This window comes from Fulmarus glacialis, unplaced genomic scaffold (genome assembly GCF_000690835.1).
Source record: "Fulmarus glacialis isolate BGI_N327 unplaced genomic scaffold, ASM69083v1 scaffold5898, whole genome shotgun sequence".
In the NCBI taxonomy this organism is placed as follows: Eukaryota; Metazoa; Chordata; class Aves; order Procellariiformes; family Procellariidae; genus Fulmarus; species Fulmarus glacialis.
Window position 1 is genome coordinate 49986 of NW_009227518.1, and position 10162 is coordinate 60147.

Here is a 10162-nt window from a genome sequence, read left to right on the forward strand (position 1 = left end):
CAGTCTTTGGTGTACAGGCAGAAAAAGGCAGAACGCAAAAGGGACTGAATGCAGAGGCATGGGGAAAAAAAAAATGATCAATGAACAGTTATGGGAACTATCAACTCATGTTGATGGCCACGGATGGTCGGGGAGGAACTCAGTTCTACAGCTTAGTTAAAAAAATAAAATAAAAATCATAGGTCATAGATTCTGTGGGTGTAAACTGGGATAGCTCCTTTGGTTTCAGTGAGCTGTGTTGTTTGAGAGTGTAGCTCAGTGCAAGTGTTGCCTTTGGTGTGCATCAGCTGGGCACATGGCCGTGTGCCACTGTGTATAGCGGGCAGCAGAGCTCCAAATCTGTGTTGGAGCTGTTTCTGAACAACGAGCATCGCCCACTGGTGCCAAAGACACCTGGAGAGTTCTCCCTTACGGGTCTATCGGCTTGAGCTGATGAAGGCTTCCTTGTAAGGCTACCCGTCTCTCTTCTTGCATGGGGGAGCTGCAGGACTGGAGAAAAGAGGTAGAAATTAAAGTTGACCTGCAAGCAGATAGTTAAATGCATTTAATTTTAAAAAGTTACAGAAGGAAATAATGTAGTCCAGGATTTAATTACATCAGAAAAAAACTTAAGTAAGTAATTACAGGATGCCATTGGCTGTACCTTTGGAAACAGATTAATAATGATGGCATGCCCAAAGCTGTAGTCAGCTATCCTGTGTCATGGTTTGATGTAGCAAAGAGGTTAAAAGACATTAAGTAAAATACAGTGTTTCAAACTGTTATTGCAGCATTTGGGGATTTGGTATCTCATGGAGAAAAAACCCTTCGGGATATTTCATCACCATCCAACTTGACTTCCAGCATCAACATGTTCAACAAAATCCTCAATTTTGGGAAGGTCAGTCTGTATTTGCATACTAGCTGAGTGTGAGCATTTATGTACAGTCATATTTAAAGAGTTAGAAGCTCAAAGTAACAACGTACAGCTTTTACTGCTTTCGGATCTCCCCTATTATGTGAATGTGCTTTATTTTGTGAAGAGAAAGACAGTTATTTTAAGCTCTGTGGTAAATTTATTATCTTTTAGGCAGAAACCAGATAAACCAGACACTTTGGGACATAATACCATGAATTACCAAATATGGCCACCCACAATACCCTGAGATACTTTGCTCAAAACTTGTGTGAGTTAAGGTGTTTAGAGTGTGTTTTCTTTCACATGAAATTAAAGATATGATATTACAGGCTTTGCCATTGAATTCATTATTTGCCCACAACACTCCTGCAGTGGCATCAGAGGGACTGTGTGTTTATTATGTAGGTATTGACTACATATAGGAACAACTCCTTTGTAACAGAAACTTGGTACCATGTAATGGACACTGGTATGCTTATGTTTTTGTATTAAGGCCTACAAACACTTATGCACACATTTCTCTCTATCTACATGAGGAGTTTGAGGGATTTCAGTGACACTGTTCACCTGTTGGAATTCTGTATGTATGTAAGTGCTTGTAATGACAATGCTTTTCAGATGTCAGTACTACCCCTTTAAAAAAGTCTCATCACTGCGTTTAAAACCATCCCAAATAGAGTATTGCTTTAAAGCAACCTTTAACGTTACATCTTACCTTTAGAGCGAGACCAAATATTCAACTGCAGCAAATCTCAAAGTCATTCTGTGTGAGATCTTGTCACGATACGTAGCACATCCTGGTCTTACTGAAGAGAAGATGGCAGCCAATATCCATCGGACATTCTGCTTTACTGACTCATCGCTTTTAGACTCATTTACTCAAGAGTTCAGAAGTCAGTTCTCTCAGGTGAGTGCCTAGGACCTTTCCTAATATCTGCAGCTAGTGTTAGTTCACACACGTTATTGCAGTGTTTGGGAAATAGAACATGACCCTACCTGGCCAGGAGTTGTTCATCTCTATACCAAAGTGCATATAGTGCATGATGAGGCTGAGCTAATTCTTGTGACTGGGATTAGCCCAAAGACCTTAGAGTTGAGTACACAGCTCGGAAAGGCAAGGACATCCAGCCATCAGGTTGTGGCCACTAAGGGTTCTCACCATACCTAGGTCTTGTTTCTGCTCTTTATTTACCCTGCTGCAGCGACAGGTAGATAGGACATTGTGAGGATGTGGTAAATAAGAATATTTAAAGCTAGGGGAGGCAATAAATTTGATCATGTATTACCTCAGCCATATAACTTCATCCTGTAACTCCTGCAACTGATCCAACAATTCATGACTGAAGCAGTACTTGCCTTTGGGAAAGCTATATAATTAAAGCAAATGAATCCTTTAAAGGTAATGCCTTCTTTTTTGCCAGGGTGAGGATTGATATTCATTTTTCTTGTATTCCTAGTCTTTGGACAGTTTGGGAAATTGTGAATCGTAGGGCTTGTCTAAACAGGGAATTTATTGTACAATCTGGGGTGTGAAGGTAAAGCACAGTCCCTCTCTCAGTTATTGCCTGTCACTAGAGTCATTTGAATGTATTGTTTGTAGAGTTGTGTACGAGTGCAGTGCAAGCTGGAAAACATAAAAAGACCCACCGGCAACAAGGGTTCTTGTTCTTAAATAATTTCTTGCATTGTTATTTGTTAAGGTACAACACAACCCACAGTACCAGGCAGCATTCGTCAATGAAATGGTGTCATTTCTAATGCTCATCTCCCAAGTGCAGAATGACACCTCCCTGTGGCATCTCCTTTTGCTGGCCCCAGATGTGTTTCAGGGCAGCGTGCAACTGCAAGACATAATTGATTTCCTTCAGAACGCAAGCAGGTAAAAGTACAGAAAATGCCAGGAGAGGCACTGAAAGTTGGTGGATTTGTGTATTGAACTCTAAGGACATGTTGCTTCTCATCTTGAAGGAAGGATGTTAGCTTAAAAGCATGATTTATTTGGGGGGTGATATGGCTCCATACTAACGCAGCTCTAAAAGTCTCTATGGACAGTGAGCAGTATTTTGATTTTTCAATGACTCTTGTGTCACTTTTTAAATGGGAATTTGATATGAACTTTTAGTTTTCTTCCAGCTTGTGTAGAGGCACTGTCAAGCCCATGTGCAGATAGAAAGGTTTATGAGTAACAGCCACTGCCTTTGGTTGAAGAAAGGCTCTCCTGGCTGTATAGTTGTTCTGCTAAAGAAAGCAGCTGGCTCCTTCTTTCCAGAAAAGCACAGAGCCAAATTCAAGTTGCTTTGGAACACCTCAAACATTTGTAGGGGAGCCATAAATTCTTTTTTTTTTTCTAAATTTATTACCTGATTTACTGCTGGTTTATCTTTCAAGATTGGTCCCAAGAAAGCAGAGAAGAGAGGGAGCCTGGTTTTTAGTATATGGGGCTTTGAATATGTCTGACTTTAAGAAGGAAAGTACCAGTTACGTTCTTGCTCAGTGGTTATATGAAAAACAGAGCTGGCTTAACTGCATTAATTAACTGTGCTGAAATATTTGATGCTGTATGCAGCTAGGACAATAAAAACTCTTCTAAAATAGGCTTAGCCTTGAAATCCTTTTCCTGGTCTGTAGTTGGGCTAAACTCTCACTGATCTCTAGAAGACTTGAGTTACTGAAGGGATTAGGGGACTCTGTTCCAAAATCATTTACTGAATAAGTGACTGACACTGCTATAAATTATTCTGAATAGTCCACTTGTTACAGCACATGGAGGACAGCAAGCAACTGAGTGTCTTCAGACTTTTTTTTTTTCCCTTGGATACATGAACAGTTGGGTAAAGACGCCAAAAGAGCTTGTAGAAACTTTGCCACTTTGATTACACCCAGGCTTAGAGGGACTCACTTTTCACCACTGGCATGTTGCCAAGGCACTTAAAAAACTGTACATTTAATATCTAGGTAATTTGTCATACTGCATTGTGAGAACTATTTGTAAGTTGTAATGTCCTTATCCTTAAAGGAGTCAGGAGCAGTGTGGCAAAAATTTTAATTTTATTCAGAGATGTTTTGTCCATGCTGCTGTTTCAGTCACAGGATTATTTCATTTCTTTGCATTTACTGGCTTGCAGAATCAAGCCTGAGAACCAGCACTGTTTGAGTGTCCAGGAAGAATTAATATTTACTGTGCTGCTCTGCTTTGCTCTACAGCTGCAGAGCTGGGCAAAGTTACATAGGCACAACAAAGAGGCACATAGAATTTCATCACCAGAACTGTGCAGTGTTTTTATGCCTAGCATCTGGCAGTGTAAGTGCATGAGTAAAGAGTTATTGCAAAGAGATTGCACAAATAGTATTTTTAATGATGCTTACAAAAGCACAGCTTATCGAGCCTGGCCATATCTTTTACTCAGGCAGTACTGACCTCCTAAAGAAATGCCGTATGGGGAATTTTTTTGAGGTATAAATATGAAGATACAGAAGAAGAGAACTTTTGCTCATTGTGGCATCTGTTTTAACCACGTGATAAACAACACCACCATGAAACAGTAACTTCAAAGTCATTAATTCTATAGAAAGTTTAGGAGCAAATTTTATTACCCACGCAAACCTGGTTTACAGACTGAATTCACAAATGCTCCTGTTTGTTGCTTTAAGATAGTTTTTCAGATACGCACGTAAGCTGAACTTTTTGTCTAAAGCCAATGTCTGCAAAAGCCCTGCAAGACTGAAATAAAAGGGCAACAACAACACTTGTTTCCATGTTGGCTACCTTCTCATCTGTATGATATGCGTCCACTTTTGGCAAGCCTATGCCTCCCTCCTCCTTGGTTCTGCCATTGCTCAACGAAATACATCATTTATAACGGCAGTTTCTTCCCCCTCTAAGACTTTTACTAACAAGCACCTCTGCAGAATGGAAATGGTGAGCACCAAGTCCACGAAACCTGCATGAAGACATTATGTTAAATGAGGAGAACAGAGATCCCTGGTGCTCTGTTCTCACTAGCAAGTCTGTTCCTACAAATCAATATGTATTTATTCATGCCACTGAAATCAGCTCAGTTAGGTTCTTTGTGTGTATCACCTGCAGAACTTCAGGCAGGCGAGAGATTGTGCATTTCATGGTGGCCCTATGCCTACAGTGAAGAACTACTCTTTATACAGGAGAAGCAAAAGGGACTAATAATCACCGTGAAGTTTTCAGTAACCTGCACACATTGAACAGACAGTCTTTTAAATTACTTCCTCTGTGATACAATATGCCTGATTATCAGCTTGTTCTTTCCTAAGACCGAAAAACATTCCTTGCTTCCCTGTCAGCCTGGTTATTACTGTATAAAAGAGGAAAGAAGGAGAATTGGAAACGGTAACAGTTATTTGTGATTGCTTCTTCCATCCACAGATGTTGTTCCCTAGGGATCCCTGCTCTCCCTTGAGCCTTGTCTGCTCGCTTCTTGGTTTCTTTTAGGAGGAGATTCACCCGCAGCAGTGAATCACTGGGCTGGCATATCACCTGAGTGTTTTCTAAGCCCTATTGTGAGGATTTAAGTGGTCTATAGATTTTGCATAACCCTTTGAATAAGTACATCTAATGAGTGCAACACATATGTTTGTGCTAACATACCGCCATGGCTTTCCCATCAAAGCCCTTTGTATTTGTATTTTGTGCATGATCAAACAAATAATTAAAAGTAGGGGCAATGGCTTGTCTGTCAGACGTTTTAAGAATGATAGGCTGTACTCCAGCTGTTTCCTATTTGAACACTTGTTTTATTTCTTCTCATAAACCTGTGACCACAATTTATTTCCCTTGTTTTTTGTTTTTGTTTGTTTGTTTTTCCCCCTTTTAGCATTGTGCTGGCAGCTCAGAATGTCTCTGCGTCGTTTGTGACTGATGATAGTTTCAAAACTGTTCAGAATGGGGTTACAGATCCTCCATATTCCCTGAACTGCTTGGAGCAAGGTAAGACTCCTCTATATAGTCATATCTCTGCTGAAAACCTGTGGTGCTGAGGAGAAGCAAACTGCAGGCTAATAAGTAACCATACAGATTGCATACTGTTCAGGGCTCAGCATAATGAATTCTTCTTTCAGCTTTTTAAAAATGTGAATAAAATACCTCATTTCAAATGGAAAAGTAAAAAAGCTTGGTTTTGTCAGTAGACAATGAATTAACATGAGTTTGCAGTCTCAGTGGAAATGGGGAGCAGTAATTTTTTACCTTGATTTTTTATTTTGGGGTGGGGGAGTGTAGAGTGGGTGTCAAAATCTGCCTCTAGTTGTGGGCTCTATCAAACTCACCTGGATATATCAAGGTAGGGGCTGGGGCTGAGCTGCACAACAAGCTGTAAACGTCAAGATTAGCCATTCCTCTAAACCCCTGCTGGCTTACAGCAGGAGCAGAGTCCTTGACATCCATCTCGAACTGAGGTTATGTGATCGGGCAAGGGAAAGGTATAGCGTCTAAATGCTACAAGGGACAGGTGGGTAAATGCTGTCCATTCTCTACTTGTTTGATGGAGATTGTGGAAGTTGAGGTGTATAAGAAGAAAGCTGATTAATGCAGTGCAAGTAGGGAAAAGATGGAGATGTGGCTAGTGAGAGGACTGGACACATGGGGATATCAAGATGACTGTAAGTGGCTATGGGGAGACATAAATGATGCTGCAGACAAAGCCTAGGTGCAAGTAGTAAAAAAAGCATTCCGAAATGAAGGGAAAGAAACAGTAATAAATATTAGGCCACTTTATGCTGCTGCATTACTGATGGCAAAGTTCTCCTAAAGCAGGAGGAGAGCTCCATTAGCACCCAGATCACAGGGGCATTGAGCTATTCCTCAAATGGGAAAACATTTCTACAATGGCACGTAGCATCCTGACTTCCTTCGGAAGGCCAGGAAGAGTTACACCCCAAAAGAGCACTCAAATTTCTAACCAGGATCTTGTGTCTTGTCGTAGGAGCCTAACTTCATACATGCATGTTATCCTTGACAGATTTGCCAGACAGCTCTTCTCAGTTTCAAAACTAATGTGATCTTTACTAATATAGTCTTTACATGTTCGTTGTAGATAAAGAAAAAAGTTTGGTGACCAGATATATTTGTAATCCCTTTGTTAACTGGAAAGAGAATCGGACTTTAGTATCTGAATTGGAGGAAGTTCTGAGGTAAGACATTAGCTAAAGGGATATTACTAACAGTATAATTCAAATCTATGATCTTTGCTCTAAATCACCTTACATTTCCACTTGCATTGATTTCATATTCACTAAAATGCTTTTTTTTTCCCCTCCAGAAAAATAAAGTCACCAGAGATTGGTGGAAAAGACTCCAAGAGGTCCATTAATTCAGATGATTTAGAAGCCATACAAAAGTCTCTACATCGTTTAAAAGGCTTTGAGAAAAAAATGAAAAGAAGTGAATTAAAAAGCTTAAATCTATTCAGAAATTTGAAGAATGAAACATTACAGAAATTGTATGCAATTCTTGAACTGGGAATGAATCCACATCATGATTATAAATTAAAGGAACCATATAATAAGGAAATAATTGATGAAATCTATAACTTCACATCACTGCAATTACAGAGTGACTTTAATGGGACTTCCATTTTCAATATAATGACCCAGTGGAAAGAAATTCAAAGTGCTTTAAAATTAGTTACAATGATTTGGAATCCAGTTCTGTTAAATAATTCTAATTTTAGTACAGTGCAAACTAAGGATGCTCTCACAATGTTGCTCTCCACTAGCATGCCATCATTTCTGGAAGACTTCCGAGACCGTTTAAATGGAATGCAAGAAATACCATCTTTGTTTTCCGATTATCTGCTTAAGCCTGTGACCTACAGAAACTTTCCAGACCAGCTCCTAGCTCTCCAGAAGATGTTTTTTATAATGACAGACACAAACATAGGTTATCAATACCTACTGATGCCTGTGTTTGAACTCATGCGGAAAGTAGAAAGCTCCATGGGTGAAGCCTGGTGGGATGAGTTGAATGCCTATTGGCGCATTGGGGAGAAAATGAGATCGATGAAGTGGAATAACACAGGCATCATAGCCTATGGGCAGTTTTTAGAGGTATTAAACAGCCATTTACAAAAGCTGAATAATAATTCAAATAGTGTCTTCAGTGAACAATTGGATCAACTGTCAGAATTTATAATAGCTGTGTTTAATGAGTTTGGGGAAAACTCTGAGGTAGCCAATATCTCACTAGTCACTCAAGCCATACAAAAGACTTTGTACATATTAAAAGACTTACAGCTGAATTATAATGTCAGTAAATTAAAATCTATAGAACTTTTCTTTAATTTTGACAATAAAACCTTTGAGAGCTTGTCTGAACTTCTGAGGACAGGAATGAAAGTCCTTGATTCTACAAGTGCCAGTGAAGCTTCCAGTAAAGAAATAATTAACTATGTCTATAACTTAACACATCTTATACTGCAGGACTTCAGCCAGTCTTCCTTACGGCACAATACTTCACTAGAAGCAAAAATTTGGGAGTTCTTGCATTTAGCCTTGAGTCCTTTCCTAGAGAACAGCGACAATGGTTATGGGACACCCCAGAACTGCTCTGCTGAGGACATACTCTACATAACACTTGAGATGCTGTTTGAAAATACCACTCTAAGCGAGTCCTTAGCTGGGAGCCCCTGCAAACCCCTCTTTGATTCCATGAGCGTGGAGAGTGGAACAATGGGCAATGACACCTTTAAAAAAGTGTTCCAGCTTGCCATAACGAGCCTGAAACTGTCTCCGGAGTTTGCTGCTGTCTACAAGAACAGCAGTGAACACTTTTCCAAGGAGCTGTCGTGCATCATCCAGTCTCTGCAGTTTTCTCTGAGTTTCCTTTCCAAATTAAACCTTGTCTCCGAGCTGGAAAACTCTTGGGTACAGGAGAAGGCGAGAGCTCTGACTGCTCTCACGGAGGGGCTGCTGCAGAGTAATGCCTCCTGTCCCATCCCAGTCCAAGATGTAGGTGATGTGCTCCCATCTCAGCTTTTGAACATGCTCATTCCTTTCATGGTGAATGAAACAGTACTGAACTCCCTAAATTTCTCTGACAGCTCAGCAGACTGGCATAGGCTGCCTGTGTTTTCCCATCTGTTACCGTCTATTTCCACGAGGAACAGCAGTATATATGAATTGCTACAGGTGGGCAGAAATGCTTCCAACCAGTCTGAGTGGGGGCATTTCTCGCGGCTGTGGCACGTCACTGGCAACGTGTTGACCACCAAATGGAACCTAACGGAAGTGGGTGAATATGTGAAACTCCTGGAAACTATGAAGAAAGCTCTAATTCTTGTGGACTTCGGGGTAGCTCCTGGAAAAACTTTAGTACATCAGATCTTTCAGAATTCTAGTGGAGGAATTAAATCCTCAGATCTGAATGATTTGTATCGTTCATTAAAACTCTCTTTCAATTCAAATTCTGCCGCAAACAGCACGCTGGACTTGGAAAGAATATTTCAAGAAATACTTCCATTGTATGAAGCTGGTGGTGAAGAATTGTTCTACCCTAATCCCTACGGAAAAGAAAATGAAGGTGTTCTAACTATGGCTACAGTGATTTGGAATCAGATAATTTTAAACAGGACTCATTTTAATACAGAGAAAGCATGGGAGGTTATCAAAATGATTGCACTTCATGCAATCTCGCTTGAAGACATTGAAAATTATCTCAGCACAAGTGAAAAAGTGTCATCATTATTTTCTGACTTCTTGTTGACCCCTGTAACTTCTGAAAATTTTGCAGAACAGATGTTGTCCCTTGACCAGCTTCTTGCTGCCATGGCAAAGGTGAATACCAGTGATCATTATCTGCTGATCTCTTCTTTGTCTAAGCTAATGCAGAAACTCCAGAGTTCCCCTCATGGAAGGCAGGGAAATGAACTTCATGCTTTCTGGCAGATTGCTGAAGTACTCCAGTCCATGAACTGGAATACTACAGACACTCTCACTTCCCAGTCACTTCTAGACATACTGCAAAATCAGTTCAGTACCATGAAAAATTACTCCAGTCTTCCTTTCAGTAAGGAACTGAAGCAGCTGGTAAACTTTGCATCTTCCATATTTGAGCTGTTCGGTGAAGAAGACTCCAGAGGAACCAACATCTCCGTATACTTGCAAGCCATGCAGAGGAGTATCTTAATTTTAAAAGGTTTGCAGAAAAGTTATAATATCAGTGAGCTTGAAACTATCAACCTATTATTTGATTCTTACAGTAACTATACCCAGAGACTGATTGAAGTATGGAGAGCA

At 40.2% G+C, this 10162-nt stretch overlaps 1 protein-coding gene across 1 annotated transcript in view; it reads left to right on the plus strand.

The window, feature by feature from the left end:
* Positions 1 to 10162, plus strand: part of ABCA12 (ATP-binding cassette, sub-family A (ABC1), member 12) — a 64678-nt gene that overhangs the window by 757 nt on the left and 53759 nt on the right. Inside the window, exons 2-7 of the mRNA XM_009583163.1 lie at positions 771 to 880; positions 1620 to 1805; positions 2599 to 2777; positions 5746 to 5858; positions 6964 to 7060; positions 7645 to 10150. Coding sequence (XP_009581458.1) covers positions 771 to 880; positions 1620 to 1805; positions 2599 to 2777; positions 5746 to 5858; positions 6964 to 7060; positions 7645 to 10150 — 3191 coding nt within the window. The remainder of the gene's footprint in view (positions 1 to 770; positions 881 to 1619; positions 1806 to 2598; positions 2778 to 5745; positions 5859 to 6963; positions 7061 to 7644; positions 10151 to 10162) is intronic.